This window comes from Syzygium oleosum, unplaced genomic scaffold, assembly GCF_021117445.2.
Source record: "Syzygium oleosum isolate NSW1041296 unplaced genomic scaffold, Sole_v2.1 Sole_v2.08, whole genome shotgun sequence".
In the NCBI taxonomy this organism is placed as follows: domain Eukaryota; kingdom Viridiplantae; phylum Streptophyta; class Magnoliopsida; order Myrtales; family Myrtaceae; genus Syzygium; species Syzygium oleosum.
In genome coordinates, this window is record NW_026607492.1 from 4,281,738 (window position 1) to 4,304,809 (window position 23,072).

At 42.5% G+C, this 23,072-nt stretch overlaps 3 protein-coding genes across 3 annotated transcripts; all 3 read left to right on the forward strand.

Annotated features, from left to right (window-relative positions):
* The first annotated feature begins 4,786 nt into the window (after nt 1–4,786).
* Nucleotides 4,787–6,821, forward strand: LOC115684107 (protein trichome birefringence-like 19). Its single transcript, XM_030608813.2, has 2 exons — nt 4,787–5,483; nt 5,957–6,821. The coding sequence occupies exons 1-2, from the start codon at nt 4,878–4,880 to the stop codon at nt 6,767–6,769; spliced, it is 1,419 nt and encodes a 472-aa protein (XP_030464673.2). The 5' UTR covers nt 4,787–4,877; the 3' UTR covers nt 6,770–6,821.
* A 7,961-nt stretch (nt 6,822–14,782) lies between these two features.
* Nucleotides 14,783–17,639, forward strand: LOC115684003 (protein trichome birefringence-like 19). Its single transcript, XM_030608680.2, has 2 exons — nt 14,783–15,416; nt 16,727–17,639. Exons 1-2 carry the CDS (start codon nt 14,874–14,876, stop codon nt 17,531–17,533), a joined length of 1,350 nt encoding a protein of 449 aa, XP_030464540.2. The 5' UTR covers nt 14,783–14,873; the 3' UTR covers nt 17,534–17,639.
* Nucleotides 17,640–19,169: 1,530 nt separating this feature from the next.
* Nucleotides 19,170–21,198, forward strand: LOC115687588 (protein trichome birefringence-like 19). Its single transcript, XM_056314176.1, has 2 exons — nt 19,170–19,708; nt 20,184–21,198. The coding sequence occupies exons 1-2, from the start codon at nt 19,220–19,222 to the stop codon at nt 20,955–20,957; spliced, it is 1,263 nt and encodes a 420-aa protein (XP_056170151.1). The 5' UTR covers nt 19,170–19,219; the 3' UTR covers nt 20,958–21,198.
* The last annotated feature ends 1,874 nt before the right edge of the window (nt 21,199–23,072 follow it).

The window sequence follows — 23,072 nt, forward strand, 5'->3', positions numbered from 1 at the left end:
CTGCGATTGGATGTCATCAGGACACTAACTTAATTAGAATAAGGGTTGTCACGGTATTACTTTCAACATCCCCAACCATAAATGAGTAATGGTCCTTGTCTCTTTAGTGCCAACTCTAAAATGAAACATACGTCCTAGTACCTAACAGAAGACTAACGAGCAACACACAACCTTACAACGTCCCTTAAAATCTATACCCCAAAAATCATAACCTAATATCTAATATCAAAAAATGTCACACCCCGAAACCTGCCAAAATGGAAGATGACACGGCCGTCCTTCCACCCGAAGAATGCAGCCTGAAGCCACAACCAAAGAATGAACTGCCAAAAGTCTTTACGATATCGCTTTTGCTCTATTGACTACGAACCAAGGAACCTAAAAAGATTGGGAAAGAGAGGGGTGAGCAACCATGGCTCAGTAAATATTGCGTATCTCTTCTAAACAGATCGAGCAGCCACTATGCATATATATAACAAAACCATAAGCTCATACTTTAATCCAAAATATATATATATATATATATATATATATATATATATATATATATATATATATCAAATAGGAATTGTTTCATGTCCACAAAACTTTGTACAAGTCAGAAATACTCATTTAATCACCATCACAAGACAAATATCAATGGTCAAGTCCATTGATCAATCTTTATGAAAAACCACGTCAATGGTCCTTTCATTAACCAATCTCAAATCACACATTAATGGTCTATTCCATTGATGAATCTCATATCACATCACTCGTCTATAGTCCATTTCATCGATCAATCTATTGCTCAATATCAAACCATGGTCACGACACAACAAGACTACCAAGATCCCCCATTAGCAAGGTCTCCACCTACAAAGCTGGTAGCTCGACCCAAAAGGACATCTTAACTTGATATACATACTCACAATCCCCTCATCCGGCTTATAACGATATTGAGCATCAAACAATCATTCTTCAATAATCCACAATACCAAATCCATAAACCATATTTCATAACCCATTTCATAAATCACAATGCGTTTTCCAAACCATTTCATATAATATTTTGTAAATCAAATCATTCGATAGAAATTATTTTTCGTAAAAAATTTATGATATCATTTCATAAACCAAATTCACAAATTGATATGTATAACCTTTTATAACGTTTTTCATAAAACGTTTCTCAAACCATCTTAAAAATCATTCCTTAAACCAATTCGCAACTTAATAAATATATATTCATTCACATTATCTTTCTTAAAACCATTCTCAAATATCAAACGGTAGTAATCTTAAAACCATTCTCAAATATCAAAGGTAGTAATTGCCCGATCCAGATTTTTATGCAACAAACATGCTACAATAACTCGTACGTTACTCAAATCTTTATCACTTTCAAGATATGAGTTTACAAATTCATAGAAGAGATAACACCACTCACCTGGAATGATTAAAAACCAAATAACGTGCTCCCTCGAAGTGACTATATCGTAATCCTAACAATTAAACAAGAATCAACGACAAAACCAAGTAAAATACTATAACAACCAACAGCTAAATGACGCTTAAACGCTAACAAACCAACTCAAAGGTGCCCACAAATCACTCATCCAAAGCGATTATCTAAAACCGTCTGCAACGCGAAGCTTGAGTGCGAAACTTTGTTGCGCCATAACTCTTTCCACCGAACCCTGTTTCAAGCAAGCTTATAGCCAAAAGGAAGATCTTTTGAAGTAGTAGAAGACCCACAACTCAGCCATCCCAAAATTGAGCCAAAAATTGACGAACATGCACCACGCGCTCTACTTCAAATTTTTGTTTCGGGCAAACCGTAAGTCCAAATCGAGATCCGTAAAATCCCACGGCCCCACAACACCCTAAACTACCACTTCCATATATATATATATATGCAAATGAAACAAGCATTACAAATTATGCAAATGAAACAAGCATTACAAATTAATGAGGCAATTGGTAAGTGCTTTGCATTCTTGAATAATTTCATCCTCATCAAGAAGCTCCTTTAAAGTATAATTATCTTTGTCCAGAATAGTCTCCACCTGTGAAAAAAATGTAACCACAAATATTAGGATCTCAAGGTCAGTCTCGCAAAATTTACACTCAAGTCAGGTCCAAGAGGTCCTCGAACTAATCAAATGCAATAACAACATAACGGGATGATTAGAAATTACAGTAGTGACAAAAATCGAAAAGAAGCATTTACCTAGAAAATTTTCTCATCATTTAACTTCTATGGATGCAGAGCGATGGAAATCAATAGGTGATGAGCTGCATACGAAATCAACCGAAGTCGATACAAATTCGCTATACAATCTCTCTCTCTCTCTCTCTCTCTCACACACACACACACACACACACACACACACACACAAACACACGCACGCACGCACGCACGCACACACAGACAGACAAAATTTAAAGGCTGAAACATACTCTTGCATTAACTTTAAGGAACTACGAATGATCTCTTTCTTAAGCTAAGATAACTAAACCCATTTGTCCACTCTAGCTTGGATCCAGAAATGATGGCAACAAACAGAAAGACCAGTAGACAACTGGCAGGAATGGCCACGAACCTCTAACAGAATTTAGACGGATCTCGTCGTTCAAAATCCGCAAAACCCCAAATTATGCCTAAACCCTCAAATATTACTCTAATTAGACGAACGAGGGACACGAATACTTATTGAGCATGGCTTTATGTAGTTGATTCGGCTTGGCGAGGTCTCCATAACTCGAACGTGCTCTTCTTAACAATGATATTTTATTATGGGTATTGCCTAAAGCACTTGTTAAGTTGACTATAATTGGAAGTAACATTTTTTCAAAACGAAAACTACACATTTTAATAAAATCATTTACCTCAAATAGTAAACTTTAAGTTATCAAAGCATATTCAATAAGATTAAATTCTAAGTTTAACATCTTCCTTATATAATTATCATTTTTGTCATGTTAGTGAATCCCGGTTGCGGTTGCGGAGGCAGGCACGCAACAACGAACGGGAGGTTGTAATAATAAATTGTTTTGGTCCCACATCCTAGAAAATTCTACCTTCCAATCATGATGAATGCCATTAATTCAAGAAAAAATAGTAGTTAGTGGGAACTAACTTTCTCTAATCTATACACATTAATCTAAACTTATATTAACCAATCAATGCACTTCATCGACGAGAGAACTCCGAAAAAAAAAAGTCGACTTTCACCCTGAACTTTTAGGTAGAGTGAAATCCCGAGTCAACTTCATATCTAATCGCACGTATGTATTGATTAATGAGAGAAATCAACTAGGAAAAAATAAAAATAAAACATGGCGTCATCACTTCCGTAATATAAAAGCTAAACATATTAATTTAAAATAGACAAAAGGGATCGATCGACGTCACGTTCTAATCATGAAAGTAGACCGTCGCCGGCGATTTTAACTTCATCCATGTATTCGGAACCCTAAATAAAATACAATAAAGAGAATGATGTACACTTTTAAGACTCATTTATTCGCAAAAAATCTAATAATGATTGATCATTCGTTTCGCTTGACATAATTAGTCATTAAAAAATATTATCATTATCGATAATAATTTATGTTTAAATATTTTTGTGAACGATGAAAAACAATAGAGAGAATGATGTACCCTTTTAAGACTATTTTTATTTTGCGAAAGATGAATGATTCGAAAATTAATTTCGTAAAAATGATTGATCGTTCGTTTCGCTTGATATAATTAGTTGATAAAAAATATTTTTATTATCAATAATAACTTATGTTTGAATATTTTCGTGAACGATGAAAATATCATTCACTCATTCATTTTTTTGTAAACGATACGAGCAATTATTTTTAGGAATATATTCTTCAAATAATTTATTTTCCGGGAAAACACGCGCAACCTAACCTAATTTTATATTCTACACGCCGACACAGATGAGCTAATAATAATCTCCAGCACGAAACGATAAGCCCGATGATGTTGCTGTTCTTCCTATTTAGTTGGTGTACAACGATGCCTCACCAGAAGAGAAAATGGCATTACTCTACTTTCGTTCATTTGTTGATCAATTATTGGGTTTGTCTTAATCTTCTGACACGTGGTGTGGTTTGTATGTAGACGCATTGAGCTGTTACATTATAATAAATAGCTAAAAATCCAATTTTCATGATTAAAAAAAATCTCTTAATCGAATCAATAAGTGCAAAATTTTTGGCGAGCGAGTGCTTAAAGATTTGTTAACGCATGGTATTAGGGGATATGACACGAATAGTACCTGAACTTTGGTCCAATATACCATATGATCCTTGAAAGTTTAATTTGTTCAACGTAGTCAATGAACTTTAATTCAATGTGCAATGTGATCCCTAAATTTTTAGTTTATTTAATGTAGTCCTTAAAATTTTGGTGGTACATGTTCAATTTGGTCCATGGACTATATGAAAATATTCAATGTAGTCATTCTATTGAAGTAAGTTCAGGAACTATATTGAACGTGTACTAAAAATCCGGGGATCACATTGAATATTAAGCTTAAATTCATGGACTACATTGAATAAATTAAAAATTTAAAGATCACATTACATGTTTTGTCGAAATTCTGGACTGTTTGCGTCATTATCCTTTTTTTTTCAAATTCACACATATCCTTCGTAATGTAAATCGAAATCCATGGTGACCTTCGCTTCTTGCGACGTATGGCATGCGCCCGCCTTGCCGTCCGAGCTTTAACCCTAATGGGGCTTTAAAAAGCATGAAAAAAACACGACGAAAACGACAATACAAAGGGCCTCAAAACAGACTAAAATATTATCAAAAGCTTGATTTCAAATAAGAAGTCCCAAACAAGGACCTCATATTTTACGACGTAACTTTCATGCAAACCAAAAACCTCTCTCCTTGCGCTTGCACGAACACTGTATTGTACACACACCCCTCATCCGCCATGAAGGTCGCACTCTCGGAGGAGCATCACGGCGATAAGAACGCGCCGCAGCAAAGCGCCGCCGTTAACTTCAGGAGGGCATTGACGGTCGCTCCGACCACGATTCTTCTAGCCGCAATCCCTCTGTGGCTCCTCCTAGTGAGCTCGCCCGTCCAACCTCGAGATTATCCTCTGGCACGGCCGATAGAGGGCAAAAGCAGCGGCCCCAAGGGCACGGACGCGGCGGCAGGAGCAGCGGTGCCGGTGGTGAGGGAGAAGAAGTGTGACGTGTTTAAGGGGAAATGGGTGTACCGCCCGGACGCGACGGCATACTACACGAACGAGACCTGCTACGCGATAAGCGACCAGCAGAACTGCATGAAGTTCGGGAGGCCCGACACGGAGTTCTTGAAGTGGCGGTGGGAGCCGGACGGGTGCGACCTCCCGCCTTTCGACGCGTCGGAGTTCATGGAGATGGTGAGGGGGAAGTCGATCGCTTTCGTCGGTGACTCTGTGGCGAGGAACCACATGCAGTCCTTGCTGTGTCTCTTGTCTAGCGTAAGTGCTCCATCTAGTTATATTTGACTAAATTATTCTATTAGCTTCCAATGTTTCAATTGCCTTTTCTTTCCCAAAGAGTTAAGAGGCAGAGAAATGTGCAAGTCAATATGAGCTGTTCTTCGAATTACCTTCTTTTATTTATTTATTTTTTTGGAAATTTAAGAGCAGAAAATCATATGGCCACATATGCCGTCCTCCTAATTATTGTTCTAAAAGGGACACACGAGAGAACAGAACAAGGACTAGTGATATTTGCGGGAATGTCATTATAATATTTGTCATCTATACCCGAGGAAACTACTTGCCTAGATAGTGATAAGTGTATTTATATCGATCACAATTTTTGTATACGAAGTTTTCTACTAAGGTTGACTTAAGTTATTATCACGAATAGTGTGTTGTAATTTTATGTTTGATCTTATATTCTCTCTCTCGTTTCATATCTTATCGTCTCTGTGTAAAATCATTAGGTTGAGCAACCGGAGGACATCTCTCTGAGGTACTCCACCGACTACAACTTCAAGCGTTGGTACTTCCCCAACCACAACCTAACCCTAGCCACCTTCTGGGCCCCGTTCCTGGTCCGATCCACTGATGCCCGCGGCGGCCAAACCTTCAACGGCGTCCTGAGCCTCCACCTAGATGAGCCCCACCCTTCTTGGTTCTCCGAGATCGGCGCCTTCCACCACGTCATCATCTCAGCGGGTCAATGGTTCTTCCGCCCGCTCGTCTACTACCAGAACGGGCAACTCCTGGGGTGTTCTGCGTGCGGACGGGACAACGTGAGCGAAGTGTCGAGATTCCGGGCATATCAAATGGCGTTTCGTACCACGTTGAAAGCCATTATGGGAACGAAGAACCGCGAGGGCGGCATCACGTTCCTGAGGACGTTCTCGCCCTCGCACTTCGAGAACGGGGAGTGGAACAACGGAGGGAGTTGCACGAGGACGAAACCGTTCACGACCGACGAGAAGAAGCTGGAGGGCTACGACTTGGAGTTCTACTTGGCTCAAGTGGAGGAATTCTTGGAAGCTGAGAGGAGGGCGAGAGAGGAGGGCATGAAGATGAGGCTGCTCGACATGACGCGGGCCATGCTGCTCCGGCCTGACGGACATCCGAACCGCCAGTGCAACTGGCTCAAGAGCAACGTGGCCCAGGCGGATTGTGTGCACTGGTGCTTGCCCGGCCCAATCGATACATGGAACGAACTCTTGTTATATGTGATGAAGTCGGAGCAAGGTGTAAAGTTTACTCAGAGGAAGCTACAAAACGCCCGTAGCTGATGTTTATGTTTATACAATATATAGTGGAACGGAGAAAGCAATCACATGTCAATCACACTTCTTAGCATTTGAAATATGGAATCGGCATTTGCGGTTTTTCCAGCCGAAATTCTTTGGCAAAGCACAGGAAACAGTAAACACCACCGTGAACCTCGAATCACAGCTCCGTTCAGGGCCCGATTCCGCACGCGAACACGACCTTAAAATGAGCTGGTGTACGGGGTGCGCGGTGTGAGAATAGAACTGACGCAGATAGAAGTGATAACTTGGAAAACTCCTCCACGAAAACTCTTCCACAATTCGACTGGAATTCAATTCAATTTCATAATGCCCTGAATACAAAGCTGGGCGTCCTTTAATAAAGATAGGACTCCTAAAGATATCCGAATTAATGAAGATAACATCAAAGCAAATCAAATCTAATCTTATCTAATAAAATTCAAACGAAATATTGATAATTCGAAATTGCCTAAAGTAAAAAAAACTGCCTAATCAGAAAAACTGCCGAGATTTCCGGCGATTACGGCGATCACATTCTTCAAGATAATCACAGGCTAACTATTCTACATCATTCCCTCCCTCTTCGGGAAAACTCGCCCTAGAGTTATGATTAGGATAGATGGGTGTATCGGGAGCATGATACTCAAATAAGTCTGCCACATTAAATGTAGGGGAAATGTTGAGATCACCAGGAAGGTCAACTACATAGGCATTGTCGTTGATCTTCTTCAGGATGCGGCAAGGACCAATCTTCTTGTGCTTCAGTTTATTATAGGTACCTACAGGAAAACGCTCCTTTCTCAGGAAAACCATTACCTCATCGCCTACCTCAAAAATTTTCGAACGTCGCCGTTTGTCAGCATCCTTCTTATACTTTGAATTAGAAACAGCTAATTGACTAGCAACAGCAGCTTAGACTTCATTAATTCTGGTCGCCAAATTCTCCGCTGCGACACTATAGTCAGGAATCTTGAGCAAGGGAACCAAATCCAGAGTATGCTGTGGTGTACGCCCATAAACGACCTTAAAGGGAGATGTACCAGTAGAGCGGTTAACCGAGTTGTTGAAGGCGAACTCAGCAGGACAAGATACCGGTCCCACTGCTTATGCATATCACTGCAGAGGTAGCGAATGATATCTGCTATAGTACGATTCACAACTTCCGTCTGACCATCTGTTTGGGGATGAAAAGAACTACTATACTGTAAATCAGTCCCAAACAAACGCCATAAAGTACGCCAAAAATGGCTCAGAAATTTCGTGTCACGATCGGAAGTGATTGTCTTCGGCACACCATGGAGATGGACTATTTCACGAAAGAATAAACTTGCCACATGCGAAGCATCCGAAGTTTTCTTACAAGGGATGAAGTGCGCCATCTTCGAAAACCAGTCAACCATCACGAAAACAGAATCTAAACTCCGTTGGGTGCGAGGAAGTCCCAACACGAAGTCCATCGATATGTCTACCCAAGGACCCGAAGGAATAGGCAAGGAGGTATAAAGACGAGTGTTCTGAGAGTGGCCCTTAGCGGTTTGACAAATGTAGCATTTACTGACAAATCGCCCCACGTCTCGCTTCAGTTGAGGCCAATAGTACCGCTCCTCCACCAAGGCTACAGTTTTATCTCGCCTCAAATGTCCTCCGAGAGTACCACCAAGAAGCTCTCGAATGAGTTGTTCACGCAAGGAACCACGAGGAATGCATAATCTATTGCCAAAGAACAAGAATTTTTCTTGAATTATCATGTCGCCATGACAACCTGTTTCAGAACACTTCTCCCATATCTCACCAAAATCATCATCCTCAGGATAAAAAGAACATAGGTGATCAAAATCGACAACATCAGTGCACATGGTCACGAGTGTCGTAGCACGTCGACTTAGCCCATCTGCCACTTTATTTAAATGGCTTACTTTATGACGAAGCACAAAATTAAATTGCTCCAGAAAAGAAACCCATCGTGCATGCATTCGATTTAAGTGCTTCTGACTCTTGATATATTTAAGAGCCTGATGATCGGTGTTAAGAACAAATTCCTGTTGATAAAGATAGGACTGCTAATGCTTTATAGCTCGCACGACAGCATAATATTCCTGCTCATACGTCGACCAATGCCGGCGAACTTCATTAAGTTTTTCGCTAAAGAAGGCTATAGGCTTACCTTCTTGGGAAAGGACAGCGCCAATCCCGACGCCGGAAGCATCACAGTCCAGCTCGAACACTTTCTCAAAATCAGGGAGCATCAATACCGACACCGTGGAGAGCTTTTCTTTTATAAGAGCAAAACTGGCTGAAGCTTCATCTCCCCAATGGAATTTGCCCTTCTTTAAACAGTCAGTGATCGGGGCCATAATAGTACTGAAATCTCGAATGAAACGCCTATAGAATGTTGCAAGGCCATGGAAACTTCGAGCCTCGCCAACATTCTTTGGAACTGGCCAATTGCGAATCACGGCCACCTTATCTGCATCAACGTGAAGTCCATCCGCGCCAACAACAAAACCCAAAAACAAGAGGCGTTCTGTCATGAAGCTGCACTTTTTCAGATTAATGAACAATTTATTTTGCTGCAAGGTTAGTAGGACATCTTTCAAGTGCTCCATGTGTTGACGCCCATCCGGACTATATATGAGTATATCATCAAAGAAAACTACCACAAACTTGCCAATAAAAGGTTTGAGAACCTGAGTCATCAAACGCATGAAAGTACTAGGTGCGTTAGTGAGTCCAAACGGCATGACAAGCCATTCGTACAAACCCGTACTTGTCTTGAAGGCCGTTTTCCATTCGTCGCCAGGACGGATGCGAACTTGGTGGTATCCGCTTCAAAGGTCGATCTTCGTAAAAATCCATGATCCAGCAAGTCTGTCTAGCATATCATCAAGTCGTGGAATCAGAAACCTATACTTGACAGTAATCCGGTTAATGGCACGACTGTCGACACACATACGCATGGTGCCTCTTTCTTTGGCGTGAGAAGCGCAGGAACTGCACATGGACTTTTGCTTTCACGCAAGAAACCCTTTCGAAGGAGATCTCCCACCTGCTCCTGTAGAATCTGATTCTCCTTCGGATTCATCCGATAATGCGGCAAATTAGGAAGACTAGCTCCTGGAAGAAAATCAATCTCATGCTGGATATCCCTCAAAGGAGGTAATCCGTCAGGTAAATCCTCAGGCATAACATCACTGAATACCTTTAATAAGGGCTTAAGAATGTCGGGAACACAAACCACAACTTGCTGGTCGCCCTTGTCCACAATCATATACATCCCTTCACGCTTTCGGATGTTCATCATAACCCTTGCATTCTGCTTCTTCACAATCTGAGGGGAATTACTCTTTGGTCTCAAAGTAATTTTAGTCGTTTTCCACACAAAAGAATACGTATTCTCCCTAGCTCGGTGTGTAGCATTAACATCATATTGCCATGGCCGACCCAGTAAAACATGACACGCATCCATCTCCACAACATCACAGACAATAGTATCTTGATATGATTTTTCGATCGAAATAGGTAAATGGCATAATTGGTTTACCTTTAGTTCTGCTGCCTTGCGAATCCATCCAATCGTGTAGGGCGCGGGATGCGGCTCCGTCTTTAGTTGCAAGTGATCCACCAAGGCCTTTGACACTATATTCTCGCAACTTCCGCTGTCAATAATGATATCGCATACTTTGCCATTGACAGTACAGCGAGCGTGGAAAAGTTGATTCCGCTGGGTATCTTCTATCCTCGGAGTAAGCAACAGACGATGCACTACACAATTAACTTGCTCGCCCACTTCATCTTCCACTCTCACTTCTTCCTCATACACATCTTTGTCATGTTCAACGATATTGGCCATTCCACGACGAGGACAATTGCTGGAACGATAGCCCAACTCGTTACACTTGTAGCACCTGATCGGTTGGGGCTTGGCATATGGATTCTGGGTATTCTGATTGGGAGTGCGATTGTTTGCTGCGACTGCTTCCTTAGGCATCCCAGTAGTACCCCCTGGAACTCGGCTCGAATCAGGGGTTTGTTGACTAGAAGAACTTGTAACATCAGGCTGTTTTCCTTTCCCGAATGACCCACGACCCGAATAATTGCTACCATGAGTACTAGGGCTAGTCCTCTCCAATTGCATCTCAATTTTTCGCGCCATATCCTGGGTGTCTTCGACAGAGAATAGTCGATGCAAAGAAACCCGATCCTGGATATTAAGTCGCAAACCATTAATGTACCTAGCAGTTTGTTGTGCCTCGGACTTATCCAGGTTATTGCGAGCGGAGAGTCGAAGGAACTCTTCCGTATAAGCTTGGACCGATCTATTCGATTGTTGGCAATTCTGGAATTGCCGAAATAACAGTTGCTCATAGTCCGTTGGGAGGAACCTCTTCTTCAACTTCTATTTCATCTGACCCCATGATCGAACAGGAGCCTTGCCTTGTCGACGTCGCGTCAATTGAGTCTGTTCCCACCAAGCTGAAGCGCCACCCTTCAACTTGTACGCCACAAGTTTCACTTGGCGATCCTCGTCAATATCCATAACGTCGAAGAATTTCTTGACCTCCCAAAGCCAGTCCAGAAAATCTTCAATATCCAAATTCCCATTGAAAGTAGGGAGATCTATATTTAGTTGATACTGCTCAGGATCTCGTCGATAGCCCCCCTGCCATCAATCCCCACGAACATGCTCCTCTTGGAATCCCCTGTATCGGTGACCACCACGAATCTGCATCTCCTGGAAATCATCGTCTTCATCTTCCGTATCCTCGACATAGTCTTGACGCCTATGTCGGGGAATTCCTCCACGCCTCATAGCATCTTCGGGATCACGAGCGACAGGATTTCGCTCGGCTGGAAGAACACCAGGCGCATGGTTTGTGGACAAACGTTGGATGGCATCAAGGATCTCTTGAAACCTCCGATCGGTTTGATCCATGAACTGATTGAACTCAGCCCGCGTAATAGGCTCGTTCTCACGGCCCTCAGCAGCGGGGAGATTGACATTCACGTTATTCACCATCGTCACAGGAGAAACCTGCTTTGATACCAAATGATGCAGATAGAAGCGATAACTTGAAAAACTCTTCCACGATTCGACTGGAATTCAATTTAATTTCATAATGCCCTGAATACAAAGCTGGACGTCCTTTAATAACGATATGACTCCTAAAGATATCCGAATTAATGAAGATAACATCAAAGCAAATCAAATCTAATCTTATCTAATAAAATTCAAACGAAATATTGATAATTCGAAATTGCCTAAAGTAAAAAAAAATGCCGAGATTTCCGGCGATTACGGCGATCACATTCTTCAAGATAATCATAGGCTAACTGTTCTATATCAAGAACCCGTCGGTGCTGATCCCTTGTCATAGGAGGAGGGGTGCTGCTGCGGAAAAAAGGAGGTTTGCTTGCTTAGGAATGTACAGGCGCAAAAGATTCTTGACTTAGTAGTGTGGAACACACCCGCACATCCATGGACATTCCTTGGCTCCAAAGCCACTCCCACAGAATTTTCACTCGCATCAACTCAATCGTTTGCAAGCCCTCTTGCAGGCCTTACACATCCTCACTCATGCCAGCCTGCTAAAATCGTCAGAAAACCCGAGAGCGACCCCAAGTAGATGAAGAAAGTAGAGTCTGTTCAAGCTAATCCATATAGAAAAACAACTATTCAAAAAGTGATTTTCTGGTTTTAATCAAATTCTCAAATGTTTTGACGATGAACATGGCGGGTGAAAAGGAAGCTTAGAAAAATGAGTCGATGTTCATCGTCAATAACATCGATAAGTTTGGCAACACTTCATCCGAGAGAGCTCAATTAATACATTCATGAAGCCCCTCTTACCTGCCATGTTCGTGTCGGCCACAAAAATGGCACACCCAGGAACACCATATTTAGATTGGAAATACGTAAATGGAGAAGTTATCGATTCGTGCATCTAGTTTGGAATCCATCGAACTTAACGTAGAATTGGTGACGGTTTCCGAACACGAACTCAAGTGCTTCTCTCCTATACCCTTTGCTGGAACACTGGTATAATGAGATTGCCACTCACGAGAAGAGATTCCTCTCTAAATCCGTATGTGAGTCAAATTGTGCATCATCAGATTAGGGGAGGGATTTAAGTGCTATTTATAGAGTTTTCAGTCACGAGCCCTCTCATTACGGGCTGAGCCGTACTCAGCCCACACTAGCCAGCCCCATATTAGATTTATTAAGAACCCATATATCTTACCTTGATTAGATCAAAATAATATAGTTAATCTCAATTAATGAAGTCTACATTAGAAAATTCTTACAGTTCGAGCTTCACTCATGCAGAACGAAGAACTAAGAACAATCCCATATCATGTGAACTTTGAAGTCCATCAATCCACTGGATTCTTTGCACATAAACTGAATCCAAAGGACCAAAAATGGTGGCTTGCAATCGAAATAAGATGTTCAACGAGCACATCGTGAAGGTTGAGGCATAATTAACTCGATCACTACACATGATGGCTATTTAAATTGGAGAGCGACTTCTTTCATATTCTCGTATTATCCATCATAAACTGTCGGTTCATGAAGATGTGTGGCTGGAAGTCGAACAAGCCAACATCGAATTGGGTCGTACTCGAGAACGACCGAATCGATCGACTGATTGTGCAGGCAGTAACTGTCCATTCAAGAAATGATGCCTAACAATGGATGATTTGGTTGCACTAGCATGTGCGGTATGTGATTTCTTAGCACACCACTAGAGAGACAATGAAGGTACTAACAAAATGTTACAGACCATGTAATGCCAAAGTTAATGCCCTAACGAAGTAATTGTAATAAATCCAGTGTCCCCATGTATACGAGAAAAGTAATAGTTACCGTGAACAACATTTCTTTAATCCGTATATATTATTCTAAACTTGCATCCACCAATCAATGCACTTCATTAACGAGAGAACTTTGAAGAGAAGTCAACTTTGACCCTTAAGTTTTCGGAAGAGTAGAATGCCAAGTCAACTTCATCCTTAATAGTACATATGCATTAATTGATGAGAGAAATCATTTAAGAAAAGAAAAAGAGATATATAGACCGGAAGTCATAAAACTTGTCACGAAAGTGTAATAAAGTTCTAAAATTTTTAAAAAATGCATTCAAGTCTTAAAACTTGTTACGAAAGTATAATTGAATCTTAAAACTTTCAAAAAGTATAATCGAGTCTTAAAACTTTCAAAAAGTGTAATCGCGTCCTAAAACTTGTCGCGAAAATGCAACCGAATTCTAAAACTGTCACAAAGTGCAATGAACAGAATGACTTGATTGGGCCAATTTGACAAGAATTAGGTGAGAGTTTTAGTATTCAATTATACTTTCGTGACAAGTTTTAAAAAATTACACTTTTGAAAGTTTTGGAGTTATGAACTTTCGTAACAAATTTTAAAACTTCTAATGCACCTATCCAGAAGAAAAAAAATTTAAATACCATGTCATCATTTTCATATATCTTTATATATGTAATCGATTAATGTCATTTACTATTTATGAATGCAGAATTCGAACCCTAAATAGAATACAATGAAGAGAAAATGGCATTGCTTTACTTCCTATAATCTACATATCAATTATTGGCTTGGTCTTATTCTACTACTTAATTTGTGTACAGCGACGTGTGACGATAAGCCTGTGGTGTAGTTTATATCTAGAAGCAACGAGCTATTACATTATATTCTATAGTTCAACAAAATTTAATTTTCATGATGAGAAGATCTCTCTAGGTATAACCCTCAAGTTTGTTCTAATAAAAATAAATGTAGAATTTGGGCGCGTGATTACAAGATTTGTCGGTGTATGATTCTTTATAAATATATACGTATATCTCTCGTAATGTAAATCGAATCTACGATCGTCCCTTCTTGAGATGTCTATGTCATGCTACCCTAATGGGGCTTTAAATATAATTAAAGAAGCGGTCCCAAAAGACTAAAATATTATCAAATGCTTGATTCCAAACAAGAGGTCCTAAAACGAGGACCTCATATTTCACGACGTAACTTTCATGCACGCCAGAAACCTCTCTCCTTGCGCTTGCACGAACACTGTACACACATACCTCATCCGTCATGACGGTCGCACTCTCGGAGGAGCATCACGGCAATAAGAAGGCGGTGCAGCAAAGTGCCACCGTTAACTTCAGGAGGGTGTTGGCGCTCGCTCCGACCACGATTCTTCTCACCGTGATCCCTCTGTGGCTCCTCTTCGTGAGCTCGCCCGTCCAGCCTCGAGATTATCCTCCGGCATGTTCAATAGAGGACAAAAATGGTGGCCATGAGGGCAAGGATGAGGCAGCAGTAGTGCCGGTGCCGGTGCCGGTGGTAAGGGAGAAGAAGTGCGACGTGTTTAAGGGGAAATGGGTGTACCGCCCGGACACGCCGACGTACTACACGAACGAGACTTGCTACGAGATAAGCGACCAGCAGAACTGCATGAAGTTCGGGAGGCCCGACACGGAGTTCTTGAAGTGGCGGTGGCAGCCGGATGGGTGCGAGCTCCCGCCGTTCGACGCGGCCGAGTTCATGGAGATGGCGAGGGGGAAGTCGATCGCCTTCGTCGGCGACTCTCTGGGGAGGAACCACATGCAGTCCTTGCTGTGCCTCTTGTCCAGCGTAAGTGCTCGATCTAGTTATATATGACTAGTTTATTCTATTGGCCACAAACGAATCACCTTCTCTAATAAAAAAACGGGAGAAACTACTAATGATCGACCATGTTTATCATGTGATTATTGACGCGATGAGCCTAAGCCAATGAGTCTTCGTCTACATAATTAAGTTTAGTTTTATGTTGATTTGGCGATTACTCCGGTATGGCCATGAACTTGCGATGTTTCAATTGTTTTCTTTCCCAAAGAGTTGAGAGGCAGAGAAATGTGCAAGTCAAATATGAGCTGTTCTTAGAATGACCCCCTTTTTTATTTTTTTATTTTTGGAAATTTGAGAGGAGAAAATCATAAGGAAAATTGTCCAAAGAGTACTAAATTTATTGCATTTTTGTCAATTCATTTCTAAACTTTTTAATTTTGCAAATATTTTTTTGTCGAAATTTTTTTCAGTTGAAGCCTAAACTTTTTCACGTTTTGCTAATTGAATCCATTCGGCTAATTTAGGTCTGAAATCGCTGACGTGATAGTTCAATCAGAGTTGGCTGTCCTATATGGCACGATCGGTACTGATGTGGATAGATTTTAATAATTGTAATTTTTTTTTATTTCTTCTTTTTGTTTTTCTCTCTCTTTCTTTGGTTCACCCTCGCCGGCCTCAGTGAGGGGCCACAACCCCTTGCTCACAATAGGCGAGGGTTTTGTGGCCCTCTCCCAGGGGCCGACAAGGGTTGGCAGAGGTCGCCGGCCCTCAACAAGTGGCTAGCGAGGCTGCCGGCCCTTTGAACTAAAAAAGAAAAATAAAAGAAAAGAAAAGAATAGGAAAAGAAAAATAATTTTTTAAAAAAAATATTAAAATATTATTATAATTGTCTATGTTAGCGCCGACCATACCACGTAAGACGACCAGTGTCCATATCAGCAATTTCCTATCAAAATTTGTCGGATAGACTCAATTGACAAATCGTGAAAAAGTTTAGGATTCAATGGGCAAAATTAAAAGGTTTATGACTGAATTGGTAAAATTGCAATAGGATTATGATTTTTTTGAAAATTTTCCCGAAAATCATATATCGACAAATTCCTTTCTCCTAATTATTGTTCTAAAAAGTTCAAAAGAGAGAAGTAAACAAGGACTAATGATTTTTGCGGGAATGTCATTATAATTTTATCCTCTATACCCAAGGAAATAAGTGTATTCATATCGATCATAATTTTTATATACGAAGTTTTCTACTAAGGTTGACTTAAGTTATTATCATGAATAATGTGTTGTAATTTTATTTTTGATCTATCGTCTCTGTGTAAAATCATTAGGTTGACCAACCGGAGGACATCTCTCTGAGGTACTCCACCGACTACAACTTCAAGCGATGGTACTTCCCAAACCACAACCTAACCCTAGCCACCTTCTGGGCCCCATTCCTGGTCCGCACCACCGACGCCGGTGGCGGCCAAACCCTCAACGGTGTCCTGAGCCTCCACCTAGATGAGCCCCACCCTGCTTGGTCGTCCGAGATCGGTGCCTTCCACCACGTCATCGTCTCAGCGGGCCAGTGGTTCTTCCGCGCCCTCGTCTACTACCAGAACGGTCGACTCCTGGGCTGTTCTGCGTGCGGACGGGACAACATGACCGAGGTGTCTAGATTCCGGGCATATCGAACCGCGTTACGTACCACGCTGAATGCCATCATGGGAATGAAGAACCGCGAGGGCGGCATCACATTCCTGAGGACGTTCTCGCCGGCACACTTCGAGAATGGGGATTGGACCGACGGAGGGAGTTGCACGAGGACGAGGCCGTTCAAGACCGACGAGAAGAAGCTGGAGGGCTACGACTTGGAGTTCTACTTGGCTCAAGTGGAGGAATTCTTGGAAGCTGAGAGGAGGGCGAGAGAGGAGGGCATGAAGATTAGGCTGCTCGACACGACGCGGTCCATGCTGCTCAGGCCCGACGGACATCCGAACCGCCAGTGCAACTGGCCCAAGAGCAATGTCGGCCGGGCGGATTGCGTGCACTGGTGCTTGCCCGGCCCGATTGATACGTGGAACGAGTTCTTGTTTCATGTGATGAAGTCGGAGAAAGGTGTAAAGTTTACTCAAAGGAAGCTACAGAGTGCGTAACTGATGTTTATGTTTGTACAACATCTAGAGGAATAAAAAAAGCAATCGCATGTCAATAACATTTCTTATCGTTTGAAAAATGGAATGGGCATTTTCTGTTTTTCCAGCCGAAAATTCTTCGGCAAAGCACGGGAAATGCCACGGCGAACCCCGAATCGCAGTTCCGTTTGGGGCCAGATTCCTCGCATTCGAACACACGACCTTAAAATGAGCTGTGTGAGAATGAAACCCGCCGATGCTGATATCCCTCGTCACAGGAGGAGGGGTGCTGCTGCGGAAAAAGGGAGGTTTGCTTGCTTTGGAATGTACAGAGGCGCGAAAGATCCTGAATGAAGTTTCGATTGCTTGACATAGCGGCGTCGAACAGGGGTGCACATCGATGGACATTGGCCACCTCGTGCGGATGATTAAGGAATGCTTTTGCCAGTTGCGCGGTCCCATCGGCACTTGGGACCCGACACTTTGCTTCACATCTTGTTAAGGAATTAACTTTGTTTTCATGTAGTCCTGGATAGTGTCCATATGCAGCACCTGTGATTTGTAAAGAGGAACTCTCTCTCTCTTTTCTCTTTTTTCGGATGGGGCCTAATCATTCCTCAGTTTGAAAGATCGAATACTCGATCGAACCAGAAGAATTTTTAATGACAAGCGAAACGGCGCGCCGTTGTCGTGCGACCCACGGCATAGTCATATGCTTGTCTCTTTATGGAGGCCTTACACATCCTCACCCCCATGCCAGCCTGCTGAAATCATGAGAAAACCCGCGAGTGACCTCAAGTAGACGAAGAAAGTAGAGTCTGTTCATGTCGACCATATTAGAAAATCGACAACTCAAAAAAGTGAAACAGTGATTTTTCTGGTTTTGATCAATTTTTCAAATGTTTTGACGACAAACATGGCGGGTGAAAACGAAGCTTAGAAAATGAGTCGATGTTCAACGTCATTAACACTGAAAAGCTAGGTGACACTTCATCCCAGAGAGCTCAATTAATAGATTCATGAACCCCCTCTTACGTGCCATGTTCGAGCTTCACTCATGCAGAACTAAGAGCTACGAACAATCCCATAGTAAGTGAACTTTGAAGTCCAATAGTCCACCGGATTCTTTGCACATAAACTGAATCCAAACGACCAAAAATGGGGGCTTGCAATAGAAATAAGATGTTGAACGAGCACGTCATGGTGGTTAAGGCATAATTAACTCGATCACTACACATGATGGCTAGTTGAATTGGAGAGCGACTTCTTTCAGATTCTATTATTGTCTATCACAAACTTTCGGTTCATGAAGATGTGTGGCTGGAAGTCGAACAAGCTAACATCGAATTGAGTCATACTCGAGAACGTCCGAATCGATCAACTGATTATGCAGGCATTAACCATTCATTCAAGAAATGATGCCTAATAATGGATGATTTGGTTGCACTAGCACCTGCGGTATGTGATTTCTTAGCATACCACAGGTCCACAAGAGGGATAACGGAGGTACCAACAAAATGTTACAGACCATGTAATGCAAAAGTTAATGCCCTATTGAACTAATTGTAATAAAGCCAGTGTCCCCATCTATGTATGCATGTAGGTAGGTATGTATGTATGTATGTATGTATGTGTGTGTGTGTGTGTATATATATAGATCTAGATGCAGGAATAATTTCTTGTACTAGACATTTGCCTCACTCAACCATGAAGCTCCCAGTATCTGAGCTTCACTCAGTAAATAGCCCACCACAGAGGACCACCGGTACCAAGAAGGTACTGATGCTTGCCTCGATGCCGGTTCTCCTAGCTGCGATCCCCCTATATTTGTTCGTCACTGGCCCGCGTCTTGATGTCCCATCATCTCGGGAGTTGGAGATCAGCACCGGCATTTCGAATAGAACAGAGCAAGTGGACAAGAGATGCGATGTATTTAGAGGAAAGTGGGTTCATTACCCGGATGGCGTGTACTACACTGTCGCGACTTGCCCTTCAATCATCGATCAGCGCAACTGCCTGAAGTTGGGGAGGCCCGACACCGAGTTCTTGAAGTGGCGGTGGAAGCCTGATGAATGCGAGCTGCCTCGGTTCGATGCGGGCCAGTTCTTGGAGATGGCTCGAGGGAAATCGCTCGCGTTTGTGGGGGATTCGGTTGGGAGGAACCAAATGCAGTCACTGCTCTGCCTCCTGGCCAATGTAAGTGCTGTCTCAGTGTCCTTAATTACTCAGCTTATGCAGCATTTGCATTTGAGGCCTCTTATGGCTATAGTATTCATTTGCATAGAGAGAGTTAAGCCTCGAATTATTGGCTGAAGCAAGTTAAGTACAAATCAATACTTTATCAAACCGAATTAATGATGTATCAGTAACCAGACAAGGATGCATCCTACCACGTTTTTTATTGAATGATTTGGCATTCCTTTAACTCCTCTGTCTATGAAATGTTTCATGGTTTTGTCTCTCTAAAATGTGGTAGAACTGTTTCATGCTAAATTCTAGTGATATCGCTCTAAAACGGCGACAAAAAGTGAGCCTTCTCATTTACCAAAGTGTGGCGAACGAACAGAGGCCTCTCTCTCATCAATTTGAGAGCTTCTATGGTCCATTGGATGATGCAGAAATCTCTAATATATAAGAAGTTGGTTCTCAGCTTCAAAAGATGATCTTTCAGGTGGAATTTCCTGAGAAAATATCTTACAATTACTCACTAGGCACAGTAATCTTCGAAAGGTGGTACTTCTCAGATCACAAGTTCACACTAGCCACATTCTGGGCTCCATTCTTGGTGAAGTCCAGAGATGCAGACCCAGATGGTCACTCCTTCAACAGCATCATGAGCCTCTACTTAGACGAGCCCGAGCCATCTTGGGTATCCGAGATTGCAAATTTCGACTTTGTCGTCATCTCGGCCGGCCAATGGTTTTTCCGGCCTCTGATGTTCTGCGAAAAGGGTGAAGTCGTTGGTTGCAGCTCTTGCAAGCTGAACAACATCACCGACCTCACCAAGTTTCACGGTTATAGAATGGCCTTTCGAACCGCCTTTAGAGAACTCCTAAGTCAAAAAGCCTATAATGGCATGACGTTTTTGAGGACGTTCTCTCCTGCGCACTTTGAGAACGGCACATGGAACACCGGAGGGAGCTGCACAAGGACGAGGCCGTTCACGAGCGGAGAGGCCAAGATCGAGGGGGAGGATTTGGAGTTCTACTTGACCCAAGTGGAGGAGTTCAGGGCGGCCCAGAGGGAGGGAATCAAGAGGGGCCTGACATTTAGGTTGCTGGACACTACCGAGGCAATGATCCAGAGACCCGATGGGCACCCAGGCCATTTCGGGCGTATGTTGCTGAGAAACGTGACGATGGCCGATTGCGTGCATTGGTGTCTGCCGGGTCCTATCGACTTGTGGAACGAGTTCTTGTTTCACATTATGAGGTCGGAAAGTTGAGAATCTCTTCGGGGGCAGACGCAGAAGAGTGCACGATGAGGGAAAACCGCAGATTGTTTGTTCTAGACGTAGCAGAATATATCCCAACCTATTGTTCTGCATTCATCTTTAAAACCCCTCTGCGATAGTTACACACGACATAACTGGTGTTACGAGAAAATGCAGAACTAAAGCAACGTCCAATTGGACCGAAGAACGATTCTCACTTGTTATTAGAATAAACAGTTTGGTTCATGAAAAAGCCATTGCTCTGAATAGAACAAACCACACAGTCTGTTGTGTGATGCTTGACGAGGAATCGATCTACAGATTTAGTTACGCGCTAACTGACTATTTATTCAACAAATGTTGCCTCGCCAAGGGGAAATTGAACAAGCATGGCGATGGATAAATTGGTTGCACGTGCGGTATATGATCGATGTCTTAACTTAATCATACCTGGGAGAGAGACTCCGAAGCTACCGACCAAATTCTACCCTCTGCGACACAAAATATAGTCCTAACAACTGATTATAGTAATGCCAGTGTCCCTATGCAGGAGTAGTTAATTTCTAGTTCTAAACGTTTGCCTCTCTCAATGGTGAACGTGAAGTGTCCAAAAACCCACCACAGAGCACCATCATCAGCACCAAGAAGGCGCTGTTGCTCGTTGCAACACCGATTCTCCTCGCCGCGATCCCTCTTTATTTGTTCGCCATCAGCTCGCTTCCTGATTTCCAACCGTCTCTGGAGTTGAAAAGAACAGAGCAAGTGGAAAAGAGATGCGATGTGTTTAGAGGAAATTGGATCGATAACCCCAACGGCACGTACTACACCAACGTTACTTGCCCTTTGATCAGCACAACTGTCTAAAGTTTGGGATACCTGGACATTGAGTATTTGAAGGGAAGGTGGAAACCTGAAGGGTGCGAGCTGCCTCAGTTCAACGCGGGCCAGTTCTTGGAGATGGTTCGTCAGGGAAATCGATTGTGTTCGTCGGGGATCCAGTAGGGAGTAACCAAATGCCATCATTGCTATGCCTCCTGGCTGGTGTAAGAGCTCTTCTGGCTAGTGTAAGAGCTCTTCTGGCTAGTACACTCATTTGCATAGTGACTAATGCTTGAAAGATCAGCTTATGCAAGAGGACTAGGTCGCGGTCGACAGTTTTTCACTAATGATGATTCGAATCGAAGCTAATGATGCAGGTCTAGGTTCGGACGCTAGCACATTTACTCTTGGATATGGCATTTCTTAAACTTCTCTAGGAAAAACTTCGTACATTTGTCTATCTAAAATGCAGCAGAAATGAAGACGTCCTTCGTTTCTAATGATGCAGAAATCTAGAGTTGGAAATGGCGATTGATATATTTTGTTGAAAATGCATAATCTCTACGAAATAATGAGACGGTTCACGGGCGACGGGACAAAGCTCGAGGGACATGATTTTGAGTTCTACTCAACCCAAGTAGAGGAGTTCAGGGCGGCTGAAAGGGAGGGAATCGAGAGGGGCTTGACATTTAGACTGCTGGATACCACTGAGGCCATGATCCTTAGACCGATGGACGCCACGACCAACATGACGGTGGCCGATTGCGTGCATTGGAGCATGCCTGGTCCTATCGACATGTGGAACGAGTTCTTGTTCCATGTCATGAAGCCGGAATGCCGAGTATCTCTCTCTCCGGGTCGAAAGAAGAGTGCCTGATAATGATGATGGGGAAAAATCAACCCTCTTCCCCCTCACTTGTACACCAGTAACACACAACATTTCACGTGCAGCAGAACTTCATGCGATAATCCATCCTATATATCAGTAAGACCTACATAGATAACTCTACCAACACGAGTTCTAAAACCCATGCCACCTTCGAATTTGGTAACACCAGTTACTCGAGCTCTTCTCTTCAGTCGACGTTTTCTCGCCGAGCCAAAACGCGAGACCCGCCCCTTTTCCCTCTCAAAAGGAAGTGAAGGAATATACTAAGGATAGGAGTTTGGACATCCTTAACGATTGTACCCGCAGCAAATGTCGTCCAAAAGCCATTCCATTACCTTTTTTGTTTTCATCGAGTCACTCTGCCTTTATCCTAGGAACCAAGTTTTGGCAGGTCCTTACACGGCTCTTTCCTCTTTTGT